General features: G+C 46.2%; 1 protein-coding gene across 1 annotated transcript in view; it reads left to right on the top strand.

The window, feature by feature from the left end:
• Positions 1 to 1,397: 1,397 nt before the first annotated feature.
• Positions 1,398 to 23,341, top strand: part of RCAN1 (regulator of calcineurin 1) — a 97,533-nt gene continuing 75,589 nt past the window's right edge. The window contains exon 1 of the mRNA XM_007967272.3: positions 1,398 to 1,743. Coding sequence (XP_007965463.2) covers positions 1,501 to 1,743 — 243 coding nt within the window. The 5' untranslated portion in view covers positions 1,398 to 1,500. The remainder of the gene's footprint in view (positions 1,744 to 23,341) is intronic.

Raw genomic sequence — 23,341 nt, 5'->3', positions numbered from 1 at the left:
TTTGAGTTTCTGATTAGCCTTTCCAAAGGAGGCAAATCTGTCTCGGTGATATGCATCTGTCTCGGTGAGCAGAGGGGTGACTTTGAATGGAATGGGAGGCAGGTTGGCCCTACGCAGCTTCCAGCTTTAGTTTTCCTTAGTGATTTTGGGGGCCCAAGATTTTCCTTTCACAGTATGATGGTTCCAATTTCTTCACATCCTTACATCACATTCTATTTTGTGAGTTATTTCTGCATGGGTATTACTATTCCTCTTGGGTTTCGCTCCTTGAGGACACAGACTGCCCTAAGACTGTGATAATAGTAATCATAGAACCATGCACATGGCAGGTTCTGAATAAATCTCAGCTGTTGGTTGGATATACTTTTTGTTATAATTACTACTCTAAGAAAAAATACAACTCTAATTTCACAACCTCCAAAGAACCCAGCACATAAACAGAGCTACCATTTATTAAGCAATTACTGAATTCTTAGTAATATGTCATTTATTTAGATGAGGAAACTGAGATCAGTTTATTTGTCCAAGTAGTTAAAAGCAAAGCTGAAATTCAGACCCAAGTTCTCACTGTATCATACTGTCCAAAAAAAAAGAATTCTATTTTTCAGGAAGAGATATGTCTGCTCACTTGAGGTCCTCTATGTTTCGGCTGTTCCCCAAAGGAAAGGGGTGATCTCTTAATCCTTTCGTTATGTCTTATTGTACATAACATATAGTGGTAATTCAGAAAAATTACTTCTAATTAAATAAATTTTGGACAATGGTATAGTGACTAATACGTTGAAATAGAAAAGTAAGGCATTGTTATCATCGTCTAGTTCGGTCTTTATTGCGACTATATCTGACAATATACGGTAAGCATTTAACCACTTGCCAGTGGCCACAGAGCCACAGCGAGACTAGGTCACGCTTAAATTCCCAAAAGTGGGCCCCTGTGCTTCAAAACGTCACCACATGGGAACCACAGAAACGTTGCCTCCCCAGTTATCACCCCAAGGACCCAAGAGCCCAGGACTCTACCCGGCGCCCTTCAGCGGGCACCAGCTGTCAGAAAAGCGGAACTCGCGAGGAGGACTTTGCCCCTAACCAACATGGCCGCCCTGAGGCTTCGGGCTTCGGGCGGCAGAAGGAGGGTCACGTGAAGAGAATTCCGTTCCTTTATTGGCCCCGTCTCCTGGAAGGGCGGGGTACAATAACCCAACCGGCGCCGGCCTTAAAGGGGCCACCGTTGGATCCGCCGGTGGCCGGCCCTAGGGGCTGGGCGGGCGGGCTGGCGCCGCACCGGGTTTCTGCCCCTCCCACGCGGAACGGTGACGGGCGGGGCCGGCGCTGGGAGGCCGTGTCGCTGGGAGCCTGGTGACAGCCCGCCGCCGGCCGCCGCGCGATCCCGAGGGGGTTAACCGCGGAGCTGCCAGCCGGGCGCAGACGGGAACGCGTGAGGCGCCGGCGCGCGAGCCCGGCGCAGCCCGCTGGGGCGCATAGGGTCGCGCGGGCGCGGGGATGGAGGACGGCGTGGCCGGGCCCCGACTCGGGGCGGCGGCGGAGGCGGCCGAGGCGCGAGCGCGGCCCGGGGTGACGCTGCGGCCCTTCGCGCCCCTCTCGGGGCCGGCCGAGGCGGACGAGGGCGGCGGCGACTGGAGCTTCATTGACTGCGAGATGGAGGAGGTGGACCTGCAGGACCTGCCCAGCGCCACCATCGCCTGCCACCTGGACCCGCGCGTGTTCGTGGACGGCCTGTGCCGGGTGAGTGCCGGGCCGGGCGGGTCGTCGGGGCGGAGGGCGGACACTTGTTGCCCGAGGAGGCGGCGCGGGTCGCAGCGCCGAGTCCCGGCCGCGAGCGGGTCGGGGAGGCAGCGACACCCCCCGGGCCCCCGGGCCGCGGACCCCTCAGGGCTGGGGCGTAGGGGCGGCGCCCCTTGGGTCTCGGTCCCCGAGCAGCCCCGGGGCGCGTGCAGCTCACCGCGGGGTCCCACAGGCTCGCCCCGGCCCCGGTGTGCGCCCAGGCTGGTGCGACCAGCGGGGTGAATTCGCTCCCCAAGGTGGGGCAGCGCCGCCGCCCCCCGCGCTCTCGCCATGGCCCCGCGTTTACGCGCTGGAGGAGGGGGTCACCTCATTCCTAGGGAGGAGAAAACAGACGTTGAGCGGCGACGTGACTCAGTGTGCATAAATAGGACGACGTCCCTGCATTCCCAATCTGCACTATTGGAAGAAAAGCCAATGTTTGGGTGAGGATCCGTGGTTGCTCATTAGCCAGCGGCTAGCCAGTTTCGGTGGAGTGGTGTTGGGGGGAAGGGGACCATCTTTCAGACCTTTAGGACATTTAGTCAAGAACCTTGCCCCCCTGTATAAAGGTGTGGCTTGCTGCCATCGGGGACACCCAGCACATGGGGAGTTGACTCTCTCCCCCGCCTCTCCCCCGCAAAATCCGCACAAGTTAGACACGTTGGAGGGTGAGGGGCAGGTATGAATAATCAATAATGGTGGTGGGGAGGAGGAATTTATTTCAAATCTGCAGTTATTGTGCAGAGCAAAATTTGGACAGCGTGGGCGTCGCAGAATGAAACCGGTCTTTGGGAGATGCCCCATTAGGAGAGCAGCTGTCAAAAAAAGCAGTGCTTTCAGCGCTTGGCTGTGGGTCCACAAATGCTGTCAATGAACTATAGTTGAAGGCTGCTGCCAGTACACCACCACTGTGAAACACAGAATGGTGTGCGTAAATGTCATTTATTTATAACTTGTCTGTTCGCTTACTTTCTGAAAGGAATTACAATGGCCGTGTGCTTAGGTAAGCTTCCAGGCATGCTTTCTAGAGCAGCAATTGTCAGGAACTCAGGGTCTTACTGATTGATCTTACTCTAAAACCTTTTCCCCTCCGTATAAACTAAGCGCTAGCCAGCATTTCAGCGCTTTTCCTCAGGCGTTCTAGGCTGTCTTTCTGCTAGAACAAGGTCAAGTAATGTAAGACGGCACTTAGTTGCAGTGTTGGAGAGAATTCTTTCTAGTGTTGGAGACAATCCTGAAATTGCGTTACATGAAAGTTTGCCCACTTCACTAGCTATTCATTTTAACAAATGCTTATTGAGACTTTGCTACGGGATAGGTACTGTCCTAGGCTCTGAGGCTACATCAGTAAATAAAATAACATTTCAGCCTCCAGGGCGACATTTTTTGGAAGGGAAACAAGCAATAAAGAAATATCAAATGTATCAGAAAGTAATGATGCTATAGGAAAAAGTAAGACTTGGAAGGCAGGAGGAGGGAATGGAGGTCTGGGAGAGGAGGGGAAATGGCTATTTTCCATAAGATGATCAGGGAAGGTCTTACTGATATGGTAATATTTTGAGCAGAGACGATGTAGCTTCATTCAGGCTTTGTTGTTGATTGAGTGCTTACTGTGTTCCAGCCACTGGTTTAGGCCCAGAGGGTAGAGCGGAGAACGTTTCAAGCTCCCTGCTTTTATTATGGAGCTTAGGATCCAGTAGTTGAGGGGGAGATAGACAATAGGAAAAAGGCAAGTGAACAAGATCATTTCGGATAGTGATAAATGCAATGAAGAGACGGAAACAGGTGGATAGAGAGCAAGGGGAGGGGGCTTGGTCAGAGTGGTCAGGTCCTAATGCTGTGGGGGTTCATGGGTTTTTTTTTGAAGAGCTGGTGAATTGGGGCAGGCCTTAAGGAACCAACAAGGGATGTCCAGGCCTGCAGCCATGAGCAACAGCTGGATGCTGGAGTTGGGGGAGGAAGTCACATGGCCAGAAACCCAGGTGAGGAGCCGCCTGCCAGGAGCCGTAGACTTGAAGGTGTGGAGTTGAGATGCTAAGGCAGGGTATGGGCAGGGAAGAAATTCCCAGGCTTCTGATCTCATTGGCAGAACTCAAAGGGCAGCCAGGAGGCAAGGGAGCCCCAGAAGTGGAGTCCATAGGTTGGGTCATCTTCTCAGGGCCCACAGAAGGGTAGATAATGGCTCTGGGGACAGTGTGGATAAAGGGGACTTACACAGAGGAGTCAGCAGGGAGCCACTTTAGATGGAGTGGCCCAGGGAGGCCTCTGCACAGCCTGGACCAGGCTGATAGGAGGAAGCTCCCTGGGGAGGTGTTTGTGTGGCCGGCGTCCCGGCAGAGGGACTAGCAGATGCAGAAGCTCCAGTGCAGGGTGAACTCCATGTATTTAAAGGACATGAAGGGTTGCATGAGAGACAGAGAGGTGGGAGGTGGCTGAGGTTGGTTGGATAAGCAGCCAGAAAACATCCCCCTGGGGTCATGGTAAGGATTCAGGTGTGATTCTAACTGCACAGCCTGGTGGAGGGAAACTAGGTGGGCTAGAGAGGAAGCAAGGAGACCTGGTAGGAGGCTGTTGCCGTCATCCAGGGGAGATAGGAAGGGAGTGGGACTAGGGTGGTGGTATTGGAGACGGAGAAAGGGGTAGAGCCTCCATCTGAGCCTCTTCTCTCCATTCGGAGAATCTGGAGCTTCAGAATGGGGGTGAGGGAGGGTTGTGCACTGGTGTTCAATTCTAGGGTCCTGTAAGATGTACAGCCATCAGTGAAAACCCAAAAACCAGCTGGGCTAAGGGAGTCCCAGTCTCTGAAGGCAAACAGTTTTATGCAGTGGGCAACCCGAGAGCTAAAGTCACGGCGGGTCCTTGGTAAGCCTTCCAGCAAGTGGACCATTTCTCATTTAGCTGAAACCATCCTTCTAGGTGGGAACATGGAGTTTCTGAGGTTTCAATGTGGCAGCCTTACTATTAAGACTGGGGTGTCACCTTTGGATGATGTAATTTAAATGTGAGTCCACTTTAGGTGGGTGGTATCTCCCCTTGTGTAAACAGATCATTAACTGCAATGCTGACAAAAGTCCCTGGGGGTCTGGCCGTCCCCGCCTTAGCCAGTCTGTTGGATCTGGAGAGTGGTGGTGTGAGGAAAAAAGACTGGATCAAACTTCTTTACATATAGTCACGTGATTCTGTAAGCTTAGTCTTAAAGGAAAGAAAAAAAATTGACCTGAACTACAGTTCTTTTGAAAATTTATGTCGGAAGCTGTTTTGTAACTATAATTAGCTTGGCCTGATACGTAAGATTTGTTTTCGTTGGCTGGCTCAGTATCAATATTGTAAATACTGTATAATGAGTTTGTTAATTAAATGTATTAGAGATTCACACTGTTACAGATGAATGAAAACTTTTATTAAAATATGATTATTTTCTGTTTGTACAAATATTTGACGAACATATTCCATTATAGTACTCTTTTCGTGAGTCTTTTCTTCTTTTCTATTTAGAAAAGCAAAGCAATTCAAAATGCTTTGAACCAGTGATTACATGTGCTTTGAATTGCTGAAAATGGTTAGTTGGTTCACTGGAATAAGAGTTTATTCAGTCATCATCAAGCTGACCAGGAATTTAAGAGTTCTCAGATAATATTCTGTTCATTTCCAAGCTGGGAATATAGTTCTGTATAGTAATAGAAACAAATACCCCTTTTTCAGTTGTCCAAAATATGAATGTATACTTGATTCATAGAGCTTTGCCCGAAGGCTAAGTCAGAAAATTATAGAAAAATTTACTGTTTGAGAACTTACTTAAAAAAAAAAAAACTCACCTAAGATTTGTGACAGATACAGTATTATGATGACTTTCTTTTAATAACAAAATATTCAGATCAGCATAAAAGAAGTAGAAGTGACATCCTTACATTCTTTATGTGACTGGAGACCTTTGAGCAGTGCTTCCAACCTTAGCTGCACGTCACAGTCTCTAGGGAGTTTTGAAAAATTCCCATTTCCAGGCCACTCCAATCCCATTCCAATCTCTGGGGCTGGGAATCACCTGGAAAGCTCCTCAGATAATTCTGATAGTTGAGGTTGAGATTCGTTGTCTGAAGTCAGGGTTTGGCCTGACCAGAGGCATCTTATATCTTAAAAAGATCCCTGAAAATATGATGAAGCTCCACTTCCAGCTAGATGACTTACCCTTTCTGTGCCTCGATTTCCTGAACTGGGAACCAGGCCCTTGGTCTGCAGGCTTCCTTCTCCTGAGTGTTGTTTGACCCTGTGGCCTGCAGGCAGGGTTACTGGCACCCGTAGACCAGGAGATCGGGCATTTGTTTCAACCTTAGGTTGCCTCCCTTCACGTTACTTGCTCACTCTCCACCCAAACGGCGGATCACGCACTTGGCCTCCCAAAACTTGTTTTCTGGTAGCAAGACATCATTTGAAAGCAATTTGATGATTGAAGTGTTTGAGGACCTAAGGTGGCCCTGCTGATGTACACAGTTTCCACTCCTGAGGTTGTATATACTTGGCTGCATTTCTGCCTGTTCCTTTTCCAAGTCAGTCTGTCGTAGCATATTGTAAAATGTGACATCCTAGTGGGAGAGTAACAGTTGGGTTCTATTGCACTGGAAAATCCAGGCAGTTTTAGGCCATTTTCACTTTTCACCCTAGTGTGAGGGTGAGGCATGTGGTTTCTCAGATTTAAATTATGAATAAAATTTCCCCTTAAATGATCTTATCTCCAATATGGTATGGCGTTTAATTTATTTGGGAAGGTTCAGAATGTTGTACATTTTTGAAAGCTACATGTTACATATGTGCGAAGTTTATTTTCAGTTATCCACTATTTTTCTAATTTTAGGATTTCTGACTCTAAAATCAGATGTTTTTGACATCCAGAGCTGCTTTTAATCCTCCTCACCACTCCACCCCCTAACAAGTGCTTGGTTCCCCTCTCATCTCAATCTGCTGTCATCTTCATTACTTACAGCATTTTTTCCTCCATAGCAGTAGCTTTAGATGTTACTGCCTGCAACTTCAGGCTTTTCCAGCCTCAGGACAATTACATAAAGGAACAAAAAATAGGCTTTGTGCTAGAGCAGAATAGCTAAAGCAGGGGGGCTGTTGGTTCCCATGTTTATATTTCAGGCTATATTCTTTGTCTCTTTGTTTCTCTCCTTTTAAAAAAAATGTGATCCACTCATTTTCATACATATCACCGAAGGGCCTGTTTGCGCAGGTCTGGGAATGCATCACTCCTGGTACAGTAACAGTGACTGTGTGTGGGATGGGTAGACCCTGGTGTACATTTTCTATGTGGAATCATTAGGACTCATCGCAAGGATGCTTGGAAAGTGCCAGTCATGTCACATACAGTTCAGTTGTGAGAGACCATTTTTTCCTTTGTAAATACTAGTCACCATCAAAGCATGAGCTTGCTGATGAGACACAGCCAGTCGTTCTGCCGTGATCCCGGAGCATTAGGAGGCTATACCATGGCCGTAGAAAGTAAAAATGGCTCTTCTTGGGAAAAACAGAAACATTTTCAAAGTGTAACATCAGGAGAATATCAATGACCTTAACTCAAAGTTTGACGTTGGGGAAAGGGTTGGCTTCATGTTGTGTAAATTTCAATCATCGTAGAAATTCTTTATTTGATTTAGTTGGGGTAGGGTTGTTTTATTTATTTTCATCTCTGAAGATTTAATTGGGTTTCATATGCTCACATTCCCCAGTGAAGTCTACCTGAGGAGGCTGGGAAGCATCCTGGTTAAGGCTATGGGTCTTAAGCATGCCTTTCTCACTTACGCAGTGTGACTCTGCCAAGCTATTTGTCCTACCGATGCCTTGGTTTCCCTGCCGGTAAATGGGACTGTTGATAGTACTCACTTTTTATGATACACATAAAATGCCTGTCAGAGTGATTGGGTCTGTATATACAATATAGGTTTGTGTATTAGTTATCTGCTGCCATGTAACAAATGAACCCCACGTTTAGTGGCTTAAATAATCAGTGTTAATTATGTCACAGTGTCTGTGGGTCAGAAATTCAGGGATGGCTTAGGCTGGTGCTCCTGCCTCAGAATCTCTACCGAGGCTGCAATAAAGTACCAGTTGTGGTTTCATCTAAAGGCTGAACTGAAGGAGTGGTATCTACTGCCAGGCTCACTCGTGTGGCGGATGCTGCACCCTCTCCATAGGTGGCTTGCAGCATGGCAGCAGGCTTCCCTCAGAGCAAGTCAGATGGAATGGGCTCCACCATCTTTTTGTAGCCTAATCTCAGTGATATCCCATCACTTTTGCTGTACTCTATTCCTGAGAAGTGAGTTGGTAAGTGCAAATCTCACTCAGGGAGAGGCAATTGCAAAAGGGCGTGAATACCAGGACGTGGGGATCTCTGGGGGCCATCCTATAGGCCAGTGGTCCCCAACATTTTTGGCACCAGGAACCAGTTTCATGGAAGACAGTTTTTCCACAGACCAGGGGGCAGGGAGCTAGTTTTGGGATAATTCAAATGCATTACATTTACTGTGTACTTTAGTTCTATTATTATGTAATAAAATAATTATACAACTCACCATAATGTAGCATTAGTGGAAGCCCTAAGCTTGTTTCCCTGCAATTAGATGGTCCCTTCTGGGGGTGATGGGAGACAGTGACAGATCATCAGGCATTAGATTCTCATAAGGAGCGGGCAACCCAGATCCCTCACATGCACCGTTCACAATAGGGTTCATGCTCCTATGGGACTGTGCTGCTGCCAGAGCTCAGGCAGTAATGTGAGCAATGGGCAGTGGCTGTAAATACAGATGAAGCTTTGCTGGCTCACCCGCTGCTCACCTCCTGCCGTGCGGCCTGCTTCCTAACAGGCCATGGACTGGCACTGGTCTGTGGCCCGGAAGTTGGCAACCCCTGCTGTAGGCTGCCTACCACAGATAGATATTCGTTAGTACACTTTTTTCTTTGTAAACTTTTTTGACTTCTGTGGAACAATCTGTGTTTAGAAATGCATATGAAAATTTCTTTCTAAGGCCGAGCATGGCGACTCATGCCTATAATTCCAACACTGTGGGAGGCCAGGAGTTTGAGACCAGCATGGCCAACATGGTGAAACCCCGTCTCTACTAGAAAACACAAAAATTAGCTCAGCGCCGTGGCATGGGCCTGTAGTCCCAGCTACTCAGGAGGCTGAGGCTGAGAACCGCCTGAACCCTGGAGGCAGAGATCGCAGTGAGCTGAGGTGGCAGCACTGCACTCCAGCCCGGGATACAGAGCAAGACTCTGTCTCAAAAGAAAAAAAAAAAGAAAGGGAGTAAATGCAGACAAATCCCTGACATTATTAAAAAGACTTATTTGCAGGGAGGGGGGGGGGAAGGATTTTCTTCCTAATCTGATTTTTTTCTTTTTAGCTTCAGCTGCATAAAAGAATACAGTTTTAGCCGCTACAGTTTAACATGGAACACTTCATTGAGAGGACTATAGCTAGGTTACTAAGTTTCTAAGTATCAAGAGCAGTTACCCACCGTATTTCTGAACAAAGAACTCGGGAAACTAAACCTTTTATAACTTGGAAAGGTCCAGTACTTTTCCTTTAGTTACTAATTTGAGCAGGTGCCCTATGAAATTCCCATGTGCAATCATAATTAATGCCAAAGAGAGAGATATTTGAGGTCAGCCTGAATTCACAATTCAGAGACAAAAATGTTATTTAATTCATAAAGTTCCTCGACATAACACTAACTTGTCTTATTTTATCACTGTATGAATCTGCTTAGGCTGCCGTAACAAAAAACACAGACTAGGAGGCTTAAGCAACAGAAATGCATTTCCCACAGTTCTGGAGGCTGCAAGTCTGAGGTCAAGGTCCCAGCATGGTCTGTTTCTGGTGAGGCCTCTCCTCTGGGGTGCAGATGGCCCCCTTGCCCCATGTCCCTACGTGGTCTTTCCTCAGTGTGTGGAGAGAGGAGCAAGCTCTCTGGTGTCTCTTCTTATAAGAACGCTAATCCTATTATATTAGGGCCCCACCCTTCCGACCTCCTTTAGCCTAATTACTTCCGTAGAGGCCTCATCTCCAAATAAAACCACACTGGGGATTAGGGTTTCCGCATTTGGATTTGGGGGATGCAAGCGTTTAGTCCTTAATCATCACCTTTAATTTTTGTTAGTCTTTGTGCTTTAAAGATAATAAAATAGTTTCTCTTCATTAACATGCAGTGCTTTATTTTGTATATTAAGTACCCTGTTTATGTAATACATGTCACGGGTGCACCTAGCTGGGGCCAGTGTCACAGGCAGTAAAGGAGTTGACCAGGACAGTTGTAGGTAAAGAAAGCCAGATTTATTAGAGAAAGTACGAAAATATGTTGCAGGGGTGCAACAGGCAGCACAGCAGAGAAGGGGCTGTCTGCCAAGCAGCAGAGGCTGGAAGGAGGTTTTATAGGCTTGTGCTGGAGGGGGCTATGTGCTGAACAAGGTCACTGTGCCTGGGGGTTGTTTGTGATTAGCCATTTCTCAGAATTACTGTTCATTGCTCTCCCCCATCTGGGGCCCTTTTCTCATTGTTGTTTACTTATCAGGACTCCACAATATATATCATTTTATCTTTACAAGAACCCTATGGCTTAGGTACTGTTATCATCCCCATTCTACAGAGGAGGAATCTGAGGCCAAGTAACCTGTCTGAGGTCACATAGGTAAGGAACTGTTGATCCCTAGACTCAAACCCAGTTTTAGCTAAGTCTAAAGCCTATGCTGCTCATCATCTTTTTTTTTTTTTTTTTTTTGAGGTGGAGTCTTGCTCTGTTGCCCAGGCTGGAGTACGATGGCACGATCTTGTCTCACTGCAACCTCCGCCTCCCAGGTTCAAGTGATTCTCCTGCCTCAGCCTCCTGAATAGCTGGGATTACAGGCGCCTGCCACCATGCCCAACTAATTTTTGTATTTTTAGTAGAGATGAGGTTTCACCATGTTGGCCAGGTTGGTCTCGAACTCCTGACCTTGTGATCCACCCGCCTCGGCCTCCCAAAGTGCTAGGATTACAGGCGTGAGCCACTGTGCCTAGCTGCTGCTCATCATCTTAAAGCGTGGCATTAATACATGTGAATTTTTCATATACCTTTCACATCTCATTTCAATCCTAGGACAGTTCTGTGAAGAGAGTATTTTTACCTATGGGAAACCGAGATTCACACGAGTTATGACTCTTCATTCTTTCCGTCATGTATTTATATTGTATTTGGGTTCTCTAGAGGGACAGAAATAATCGGATAGATCGATATATATAAAGGGGAGTTAAAGGGGAATTTACTAAGGAGTATTGACTCACACAATCCCAAGGTGAGGTCCGACAATAGGCTGTCTACAAGCTGAGGAGCAAGGAAGCCAGTCTGAGTCCCAAAGCTGAAGAATTTGGAGTCTGATGTTCGAGAGCAGGAAGCATCCAGCACAGGAGAAAGATGGAGGCTGGGAGGCTAGGCCAGCCTCTCTTTTCCCAATCTTCTGCCTGCTTTTATTCTGGCAGCTGATTAGATGGTGCCCACCCAGATAGAGGGTGGGTCTGCCTTTCCCAGCCCACTGACTCAAATGTTAATCTCCTTTGGCAACACCCTCACAGACACATTCAGGAACAATACTTTGCATCCTTCAATCCAATCAAGTTGACACTTAATATTAACTATCATATATATGTAATGGATGTTTATGCGTGCCAATGGCGTGCCAGGCAGGTGGCACCCTGGTGCTCAGGTGGAAGGCAGTGCCTGGACACTGGCGCCAGGCAGACCCAGATTTGAATCCTGGCTCCATCATTCCATTCATTCATTCATTCATTCAACAAGTACCTTTTGGGTGCCATCTATGTTCTGAGCACTGTGCTGGTTGCAAAACCAGCTGCGGGACCCCAGGCTGGCAGCCCACTTCCCCAGTGTAAGGAGGGCACAGCCCTAGACAGATCTTGGTGAATGACAGACACCACCTCTCCCTTCGTGGAACTCAGAGCCCACTTGCCTCTCACTCCCCACACCCTCATAAGGTAAATCCGACTTTTCCAAGTAGGAATCTGCTCAAAAAAGAGCATTTCTTCAGTGTGATTCTAGTTCTCTTCCATACAGCTTCTCTGGCTTCCACCCATACGCTGTTTTGTCCAGCATTTGGCTAGAGAGGAGATACATTTCAGTCACTTAAACTTTGGGTCTTCAATGGGTCTTGGAAACATATACAGTACTGATCTGAGATGAACCGTGTGTCAGGGATAATTTAAATGACCCCAAGATGGCTGGGTGCTATGGCTTATCCCTGTAATTCCAGCACTTTGGGAGGCTGAGGCAGGCAGATCACCTGAGGTCAGGAGTTCAAGACCAGCCTGGCCAACATGGCAAAAGCACATCTCTACTAAAAAATACAAAAATTAGCCAGGCGTGGTGGTGGGTGCCTGTAATCCTAGCTACTCGGGAGGCTAAGGCAGGAGAATTGCTTGAACCCGGGAGGTGGAGGTTGCAGTGAGCCAAAGTCGTGCCACTGCACTCCAGCCTGGACGACAGAGCGAGCTGCGTCTCAGAAAGAAAAAAAAGTGACCCCAAGATGGATTCTGTCTGGTTACTGCTTGAAGATGTGCCAAAAATAGCCTCACAATGCCAGATCACTTGAGTAAAATGTTTCTCGAAACATCTGCCAGTCATTGAAGACTTTTCCAAATGTCATGATAGCAATATTGATTGATAAGGTGACATGTCTCATCCCACTTTGTCCATCTTGGTTTATGCCTGTCATCCAAGGAAAATTATTAGTAGCAACCCCTCCCATTCTGAAGCTTGAATGATAAATTATAATTAGTAATTGTACAATCAATTATAGGTCCCCTATTTACTTAGCACTTACCACTTGTGCCAGATATTTTAAGTACATCACCTCTTTGAATCCTTCTTACAACCTTCTAAGACATATACTATTATTTCCCCGTTTCATAGATGAAGGAGACTTCTTCACCCTTTATAAAAATAATAAGCACTGTGGAATCCCGGGGTAACTGGATATCTGACTCTGGGGCTCTCAAAGTCCTGGGGCAAGAAGGTTCTTCCAAGGCTGTGCCTTTCATCTCTTCAATGAGAAATTCGTGCTGAGAAGGGTGACGAAATGTCTTCAAGGGTGCTCGACAGATATTGGCAGAACTCAAAAGCAGGTCTTTTTTTCTTGCAGCCTGCTGGTTTTACTCTGCCCACTTAATTCTCTAACGAATAATGTTCTCCCCTTTCCCAGCCATCCAAAAGAACCCGGAGCATACAAACCGGGAGGACTTCGGGAGTCCAAGCCAGCTGGAACAGGGGTACCCGGTAACATTGCCAGGGAAGGCTGTCCCCAGCCTGCAGGGGGCCCGAGTCTCCAGCTTGTGGAGGGGCCCGAGAGCTTTGCACCTAGGGCTAGTCCAATGCTGGTCAAAGACCAGTGGTCACCGCTGGGGGGCAGTAACTTCATGTGTGTTCTGCAGTGGAGCTTGCTGGGTGACTTACACTTTATTTCAGGCATCAAAGGCAAAGTGCACTTTCAGAAGGGAGAAGTCATGCCTTGTGCTGCAGAGAAGCTATTATTATAAAGATAAGTGTGTAATTGAACCTTTCAAGTGGAGAACACCCCTCTCCCTCCAGCAGAAACCATGCAGGTGAGAAAGCCGCTTCCGGAGTGGACCTATTCCCTGCTGCTGGGAGATGCTGCCCCCTTTGTTTAGAATACAAATAGGGGAGCGAGATCACCTGAGGGGGAGACTTTTGAAAGGAATGACCCTCCTCCTGAAGATGACTGAAAGTATCAGCATTATTATGAAAAGAATATGAAATATGAAAAATCAGCATAAAGAAATACAGAGAGAGAACTCAGATGAAACCATTTTATTTCAGAGATAATGGGAATTTTCTGAGCGGGCTTCAGATACTAGGTGACTCAGTAGATTAAGAAGGAAAAGCTTTTGCTAGTAGGCAGGTCACCCGGATGATTCCAGAATTACACTGCTCTGGTCCAGTAGTGACAGTGTTCTGGGCTGGAGTCACGATTCTGGGGAATTTGTACAGCTTCCCTCACATGTACCCAACCTGTGGTTCTCAGGGCTGGTCCGCAATCAGTGCAACTGCTGTGCAGCTCCTCAAAACAGACCACCCTTCAGAAAAATTCGCTGTGTTACAGTTCATGAACTGCCTGGAAACACCTGCAGATGTCTGGAAAGTGATTCGGGGTACATTACATTAGTATCACTTTCTAGAATAGCTGAATTCAAGATGTATCTTTCAAACTAGATACAGGGTGAAATGGGGTGGGGTAGAGCGCTTGTTGGTTGTGGGGGTGACTTCAGCATAGAACATTCTGTGTTGCATTTGTGGCTTGGAATGAAGTGGACGCAGCTGGCTGCCTTCAGGGCTGTGCCTGAGATTCTGAGCATCTTCAGCTTTGTGTCTGTAAAGAGGGCCAGATGGTGGCTTACTAGGATGCTATGAGAATTGCATGTAGCATAGTAACCTTTGTGATCGTATCGAGGACAGGAGATACTCAGAAAATATTTATTTAGTCTTTATCAAGGATCTTGTTTTCATGTCAATGAGTATGTTGTTACCGGTTTTATACTAGGTCACTGTTTGATTTTCACTTATTTTTCTGTGTATTTATTTTCTTTTCCCTAGGTGCAGGGTTTGTTGCTTATTAATCTTAGTAATTTTCATGGCTCAGCTGAGAGTGCAGTGAGTGTGAAAGTGTGTATACCTACACTTGTGATCGCTGTTATCTCTGAATGCTGAATGTGGACAGCATTCACCTTTATGGACGGACACCCACCTCAGTTTAGAGTTGTTCTTGTTAAGCTACAGCAATGTACAGCAGTCAGGAGGGTTGGCCTGGATTCAAATCCCAGCTCTGCCAGCAACCGGCTGTGTGACCTTGGGCAAGTAACTTAACTTCTCTGTTCTTAGGACTCCTGTTTTCTCAAGTGGGATTATAAAAGCCCCTGCCTCCTGGGGTTGTGTTGTGAGGATGAAAGGACATAATACAAATAGAGAGCTTACAATAATATCAGGCTCATAGTAAGTGGTTAGTGTGAGTTAGCAGTTTTATTAAAATGCAAAGATTACAGTGTCTACATTGCTTGCAGCTGCTTAACCTGTTCCTGGAACAGTGCCTGCCACATAGTAGGCACTTAATAAATATTTGTGTATCAGTGGAAGTAAAAAACCATCATGAACATGAAAATATTGTTCAGTCTATTAAACAGTAAACTTTATTTTCCCATGAGTAACTTAGGCACTTTCACAAACTGTGTGTATTTTTTCAGGCCAGTGGGTTCTGCAGCTTAAAAAATGTGCCTGCATGCATGTGTGTGAACTCATGTGCATGTGTGTATGAAATGAGCAGATTTAGATGCTGAATATTCAGAATACCGTAGCACCATATATGCTATGCCAGCAGACTAGCATGGCTTATTAACACTTATCAATGCTTAGAAAAGCCTGTATTAATTTCACTATAGTATGTTGAGACTTTGCTAAAAGGATGTTTTAATGTGAAATGAGCTTTGCTACAAAGTTGCAAAAAACTTAAGATTATAAACACTCTTTTGAAAATAAATCTCAACATAATGAATATGAAGGCCTCGTGAACTATAAACCATAAAAATCATTATTATTGAAGAAAGAAATCCTAGGCCTCTTAGCACAATTTAAAATAAAAATATTGTAACTGAGAAATAAATGCTAATGCTTAGTGGTGAGGTTTTTCTCCTGTCTTCTCACCTCCTTTCCTTTCTCTCCCTCTCTCCTGACCTTCCACTTCCCCTCCTTTCTCCCTTCTCTCTCCTGGTTCCTAGAATGCCTTTTAGAGGAAAAACAGACCTTTTCAGAAATACATTGTCATCTGCTAAATCTCCAGCTACCGCACCAGCCAGCCTCAGCACCCTGCTAGGAGGTGCCTGGTCATTCTTTGCCGTATCTTGCCCTAAGAGGGCAACATCAACTTGTGATAGTTCCTATCTCCGAATGCTGCCCTGGTTTCCATTCGAAGGGGATTATGCTGGGGAAGATGACCTTTCTTAATGAAAGTCGGCAGCACCCTGCTGTGCTTTTAATTACATGAACTAACCTTTAAAAACGCGACTCTCAGCCCTGCAGCAGTATGCCACCCGGCAGTCTGTCCCCAGTGATGGCACCGTGAGCCACCTGTGGCAGAGGGAGGTACCAGGGACTGAAGATCGGCGTGAGGGGCTTCAGCGTAGAGTGATCTAGACTCATGGTTGTTGGGACCAGTTCTCTGTGCTTTAGGTTCAGGGTTACTTGTCCCTTATCTACCCTTCTAGCCAGAGAACACAACACAGCCATTACAAGCTGACTTAAGCAAAAAGTTACCCTCCAGTTGCAATAGGTTTCCACCTATTGCTCTTGCTGCCCACGAGGCTATTTAATGGCCTTGGGGAGAAATGCCTGAAGAGCACGACTCATAGTAAGTACCATTTGCTGATAGTCAGCACCAACTATGGATTGCCGTATTCATTAGATGGTTTTTTAATGATCAACTATCACTTTGTTAATTATGCCTCAAATCACAGAGGTGTAATTAACTATCAAAGTAATAGTTGGTATCCCATCTTCTCTCAACCCTTCTTTAGGGATAGCCTCTGTTGAGTATATGTGTACCCTTTCACACACATATAAACATATGTGGTGTGTTTGGAAAGATAAATACACTTAAATACGTACCATCTGCATGTTTACATTACATAGTATTAGATTGCATACTATATTTTGCTACTTGGCTTTTTAACATGTTGTGGATATCTTGTCAGTAGACTCAATGCCTTTCTTTTTTCTGAAACAGTCTCACTCTGTCGCCCAGGCTGGAGTGCAGTGACGTGATCTCGGCTCACCGCAACCTCCACCTCCTGGGTTCAAACGATTCTCCTGCCTCAGCCTCCTGAGTAACTGGGATTACAGCCACCTGCCACCACGCCCAACTAATTTAATGCGTTTCTTTTGATGACTACCTGATGATTCATGATTAGATCATAACACAACTCAACCAGCCATTCCTATCGATTGTCATTTGGGTTGTTTCCAGGTTTTTTCCCTATTAGAAATAATGTTGCAAACAGCATTCTTTGTTTCTTATGTAAATGTATTTGTAAGATACATTGCTAGAAGTGGAATTTCTGAGCCAGAAGTATGGTTACTTTACGTTTTGATAGATACTGTCAGTTTGCGCTGCAAACTGTTTATACTGATGTATTACCCCCAGCATTGCATGAGTTCCTCTCTGCCCACATTCTCGCCAGTACTGGGGAATTAGAAATCATTTTGAATCATTGCCAGGATCTCTGATAGATGTAAAATAGTATCTCCTTGTTTGAATTTGCTTTTCCTTAATTAGGAACAAAGCTGACTCTCCAATATGCTTATTAGTCAGTTGTTGCTTTTTTTCCCTCTGTAAACTGATTGTGTATATCTTGCGCTACTTTTCTGGTGAGTTTGTCATCTGTACTTAGGAATATGTAAGTTGTTTGCTTATTAAGGAAATTAGTACCTTACTGCATATATTACAGATATTTTCTCCAGTTTGCCATTTGATTTTATGGTGCTTTTACTCCATAGAAATTTGTATTATTTTTATTTGTAGTTCAGATGCAGAAATGTTGCCTTCCTTTCTTCTGAGGTTGTCTCATACTTAGGCCAAGATGTATAGGAGTAGGTTTTCTTCTGGAACTTTTACAGTTCGTTGTTGATGTTTGCCTTTAATTCACTGGATATTCTGGTATGAGAAGTGAGTTAGATTTCTGGTTTTCTTGTTTGCATGTTAGCTGTGGGGTGTTCCAATATTGTTTACTAAGCAGTGCTTTTTCTTTGAAGATTTGAAATGCCACCTAAATGACCAAATATACTCTTCCATCAGGATTCTTCTCTTGATCTTTTTGTTCATTTCTAAGCCAGTTTCATACTGTTTTCATGACTGTGACCTTACATTTTAGCCTGGTTTAACAATTAATACAGTGAATTCTCCTATTCTTCTTTTTCAGTATTTGTTTTCCTGGCTAGTATAATTTGCTTCTTCTTCTTTGGGAACTCCAGAAGTATTCTGTTACTTTCAAACTATCCTCTACTCCCTTTCAAGAAAGAAAATGAAAATGGAACATTCAAGCCCATTGATATTTTGAGTGAGATTGCTTTGGCTTTATAGTTACTTAGGGAGAGTTGATGTCTTTATATCTTAGGTTCCTATGGTGTTATTCTACTTATGTAAGCCATCTTTTCTGCTACTCAGTACAGGGTTGAAGTTTTCTTTATATAGACCCTATCTGTTTCTTTAGTTTGTACTTATGTTTTTTTCTTCAATATGAACATTTTTATGTAAACTTAAGAAATTATTTTAAAATGGGATTTTAAAATTACACTTATTTTTACCTCTACGTAGAGAAAATTATTATTTCTATGTATTAACTTTGTAACCAACCACCTGTACTAAAGCCTCTGACTATTTCTAATAGTTGATTCTTTTGCATTTTCCAGGTATAAAATCATATCACCTGCAAATAACGATGGTTTTTCCGTCTTGTTTATAATACTCCAAGTTGCATTTCAACATTAAATTATAGAGGCAGCAGATGGGTATTCTAATCTTAAGGAAACATGCTTGTCTTTCGCCACTGACCATAGCCTGGGTGTGGCAATATGGTATTTTATCTCACTTTCATGTACCTTGATGACTTTCCCTGTAACGGACCTAGTTACCCCAATAGACACATCTAGCTTTCTTTCATTACTTTTACATAGGCTCCAAGCTGACACACAATTCTTCTTTAAAGAAGCAGCTTCCCGAATGTTCTGTGAGCCACATCTCCGTCGGCACGGTCTCGATGCTGCCCCATGGAGATCTCCCTAGGGTGGTGAGAATGTCCTGTATCCACCCTGTCCACTGTAGTAACCACTGGCCACTTGTGGCCACTGGGTGCTTGAAATGTGGTGGCTATGACTGAGGAATTGAACTTTTAATTTTTTTTTCATTTTAATTAATTTTCATTTAAATCGTCACACGTTATCGAGCACTTAAAATGTAGCTAGTACGACCGAGGAGTGTTTACTTTTAGCTAATTTTCATTGGAATAGCCCCACGTGGCTGGTAGCCGCAGAATTGGGCTACACGGGTTCCTTGCTCATTCATGGCAGGGTAAGATATGAATGCTAGAAAGGCCCTGGTGACCACTCGCTATGCCCAGAGATGCTGAGATTGGGCCCACGTCACACAGCAAGTTCATGATGAAACTGAAACTGGGAGCCCAGGATTCTTACTCTCCGTCTCAAGCTGGTGTCGCTGTCCGACCCCTCCTTTACTCCTCCCCTCCGATTTCCCTTCTGTAAGTTATCACCGAAGTCCCAGTGTGTGCAGACCAACGCACAGCACAGTGAGCAGGCCCGAGCCTCGCGGACGCCTTCCCTAGTGTGGGTCCAGCCAAGGGCTGGGTTGTTGAGTTTCCAGCCGAGTTCCTTCACTCCACAGTGTAAAGGTTCTCGCAAGATAAAGGCAGGGAGGCAAAGTCCCTGGCCCTTTGTCGAGGTGGAAAGCGCCACAAGGCACTGTGTTGGTGTTCCAGTATCATCAGGAAATGCCCGTCTGGGTCCAAATGTATTTTCCAGTCCTTCTAACAGAAGACTTTCTGCATCTTTTGCATGGCAGCAGGGGTTGCTCCTGTCCCTGAGACTGCTCTAAACCTTACGAGAACCCAGCCTGCCGTGGTCGGGGAATGGAGAGAATATAGAAAGCAGAGCCTTCGAGAAGGTCCTCAGCTGAGGCTCCAGCAGGCAAGGAGGCTGTCTCGTTCATAGAGGAGCCATAGCCTTGCTTGCACTTTGTGTTCTTCCAACTTTAGCCAACTCTTTCTCTCTTTCCCCAGTGAGGGGGTTCCCTGCATCAGTCCCTGGGCCCCTGTGGGTCTCTTCAGCCTTCCCTCCCAGTCGTTCATTCAAAGGAAGCAGGAGGAACCACGCTACGGAGACTCTTGGCTTTTTCTGGAGGGCAGGAAGGCCTCTGCTCATACTGGAGGTCACCTGTTGGAGCTTAGAGGTTAAGAAGGTCGGACACTTGGTCTTCCTCCTGGCACTGCTGCTCCCCGGTAGCATGGCCATGGGTGCCTCAGTTTGCCCACTTGTCGGATGGGGCTCGTAATAGCCACCTCACAGGGCTCCAGGGATGAGGACATGAGTCCACAGACAGAAAGTGCTCAGAGTCCACCCTCCACATACATCAGCACTGATCCACCTGCTCTACCTGCTCTGAGGGTAGGTGTCCTCCAGGCGAGGCCCCCTCTACTCCTTTGGGAGAATCCTTGAGGCAGCCTTATCTGGGGAGCATGGCCTACATCTGCGTAGATGGACTGTGTGGGGGACCCTCAGACTCCCCTTTTCACAGCTGGACCACACATATATCCCGCCCCTGCCGGGGGGTGGTCAGCTTGTTTGACACCACAGGTCCCCAGCTCCTTGGGGCAGCCTCCCCAGTGGCCCCCATCAGAGCCGTCCAGGTACTGTGTGAGTGGGTGTTGGGAGCAGTGCCCTTCCAGTGGCCGGCGAAGGTAGTGCGCATGCCTGAATCTGCTGCCAGTTAAGAAGTCAACTCCTCAGGTAGGACAAGGAGCCTGGCCCTCCTGGGAACCTGAGCAGATTGCACAGTTTCCCTTTCTCAGCACATCTCCTGCGCCGGCTTATGTAACAGCAACAACCTGCAGAGCCTGGGCTCCGGGGCTCATTCCCAGACACTGAAGTCTGTGACAAATAGATGGGTCTGCACACTCTTAGCAGAGAGCCAGTAATTTGCTCAAAGGTCAAACTCAGCTTGATTCAGAACACAAAATTACTAGGATTCTATTCTTTCTGCAGGTGTTGCTCCTGTATTTTTCATGGTCAAGGAAAGGCTGTGAAGCACTTTCTTAGGGCTTAAGAGCTAAGGAATATTTTCTTCCTTTTTTGATGATCCTCTTTTCCAGCATCTCAGCACACCCCCAGATGGGAAAAGGCTATGATGGATTTCTCCCACCATTTATGCCACACCCACTCTGTGCCAGGCACTAGAGCAAGTGGTTTCTGGGTGTGTGTGTAAGGAAATGCTCTTAGTGCATTTGTTCTGTGTCAGGCACTGTTTTCCGTAGTGTTTGTCCTGTGCCAGGCGCTGCTGTAAGTACAGCACTGCCTAGAAGTGTGAATGCATTTCATCCTCACATAAACCCTGTGAAGCAGATACTATGACTGTCCCCGTTTTATGGATGGAGTCACTGAGGCATCTGGAGGTGAAGTAACTTGCCCATGTTTCACAGCTAAGTTGGAGGAGGGGGCAGGATTTGAACCCAGGTCATCTTATTCCTGAGTTAGCATTCTTAACCACTACTTGCACTGCCTGTCCACCCTGGTCCCCCATTTCATTTGCCACCCAGGATCCCTGTGAGGTATGCACTTGTTACGATTCCATTTCACAGTCAAGACACTGAGGCCTGGAGGGTTTGCATGGGGGCCAGTGCCTGCCTGGGATACCAGTGCAACACCTGCAGGTCTGACTCCTAACACTGATCTCTGCTGTGCACCTGGCTCATTGGTAATTGTCATTTCTGAGCACCTGGACTGTGCCTCATCCAGTGCTTCTCACGTTACGCCTGTCAAATGCAACCAACTGACTTAGGGCCTGAGGCTCCCCGAGAGGGGTACCTTGCTACCCTTCTTCTTCTTCTTCTTTTTTTTTTGATATGGAGTCTCTCTCAGTTGCCAGGCTAGAGTGCAGTGGCGCGATCTTGGCTCACTGCAGCCTCTGCCTCCTGGGTTCAAGCGATTCTCCTGCGTCAACCTCCGGAGTAACTGGGACTACAGGCATGCGCTGCCGCTCCCAGCTAATGTTTGTATTTTTAGTAGAGACGGGGTTTCACCATGTTGGCCAGAATGGTCTCGATCTCTTGACTTTGTGATCTGCCCACCTCAGCCTCCCTAAGTGCTGGGATTACAGGCATGAGCCACCGTGCCCGGCCCACCCTTCTTTTATGAAACATTCTCATTTTTTTCAGCTGTGTCCCTGACTACAGATTATTACATCTTTCCATGTGCCTGTTTACTGGTTCTGTTTCCTCCTGTGAATTGACTGTTCATATCCTTTGCCCATTCAGCTCTCAGACTGTTTATTTTATGCAGGTCTGCTTTCTACCTCAAGGGTCACAACAGGAACTCCTCCAATGTAATCCATCAACATGTAACATTTTTGTCCCTTTTCTGTTTTGCAACAACTCTGAAAATAATTACTTGCCTGTACTGCTAAATAAGAGGGTAAGAATGTGATTTCATCCATCCCCCATGCCTCTAGCCCCAGAATAAAAAGCAAGTGGAAACTAACGATTTTTTTCTTACATGTATTATAAAATTCCTAAGTCTGTCTGGAGCAGTGGGCACCTAGGCATAGACCACTTCTTTAGACTAAGCACCTGCTCTTTCAGGGCGGGGACTGTACCTGGTTCCGTTTTCCAGATATTTTTCCACTTGTTAATTTCCTAAACCTTTTTCCTATTCTGGAAACCGTGCATACCCTTTCCCCATGCATCAGCTGGCCCAGCAGCCGGAGCCTCAGCCCCACTTCCCAATGCCTTGAGGTCCAGCTCCTCAGTCTCTGGCAGGCCAGCACATCCACTATCAACAGGCACAGGTGTTCCGAGCCAGGCTGCCCCATGCCCCCTTCTGTGACTAAGAGACAGACCAAGTGGGTCCATGCATAAGAGCTCTTCCAGTAAATGCAAAAGGTGGCAGGTGTGCTAGCCTTATTTGGCATCCCTTCATAATTTTGTGAAAGGGTGGCACTTCTGCCTTTGTCATATAAGTCAAGTCTTTTTAACTCATGTCAGAGCAAAGGCAGGCAAATACTAATTTTTAATACTGCACTGCATTGGCACATAACCACTGTCCTCACGGGTCTTCTGTACTGAAGCCCTCATGGGTACCCAGAGCCCAGTTCCCCATCCTCTGTCCTTTGGTTCCCACATGCGCTTAGAAGAGCCAGCACTGTGGTCCTTTACCACATCCTCCTGGTGCTCCAATTAACTAAAGCCATTGAGGTTTTCCTGTAGTTGTAGATTGATATCTCTGAATTAATCACGAGAGAACATAGACATCGTATAGGAAAATCTGGCCAGAAACAAGACAGCCTCAGCCAAGAAATGTTTTTTCTTGGAATTGGAAAACACAAGAAACAGATGATTGGGTTCTATCCACGTTTGAAGGGAACATAAATCAACATGGGTTTATTCATAAATGATTTTCCTCTTACAGACTGGAGTCCCGGCGCAGAGTAAAGGCAGGCACGTAGATGGCTCCAGGAAGGGGGCCTTAGGGAACAAGGAGGTCAGGGATTTGTGTGGGTGTATGAGGGTAAAAATGGCCCATAATATTACTTTGCCATCTAATCCTAGGGCTGGGAAAATGGGACTTTGCTCCCCTCTGCTTGAACTATAATCACCTCCTGACCAGTGTTTATGTTCAGAAGAACAGCAGCCCAGCCCTGATCCTGGGAGTTTATCAAAGCTTTTTTTAGCCCA

This window comes from Chlorocebus sabaeus, chromosome 2 (assembly GCF_047675955.1).
Source record: "Chlorocebus sabaeus isolate Y175 chromosome 2, mChlSab1.0.hap1, whole genome shotgun sequence".
NCBI lineage: Eukaryota > Metazoa > Chordata > Mammalia > Primates > Cercopithecidae > Chlorocebus > Chlorocebus sabaeus.
Note: the sequence above shows the minus strand (reverse complement) of the source record. Positions and strands in the feature narration are given on the sequence as shown.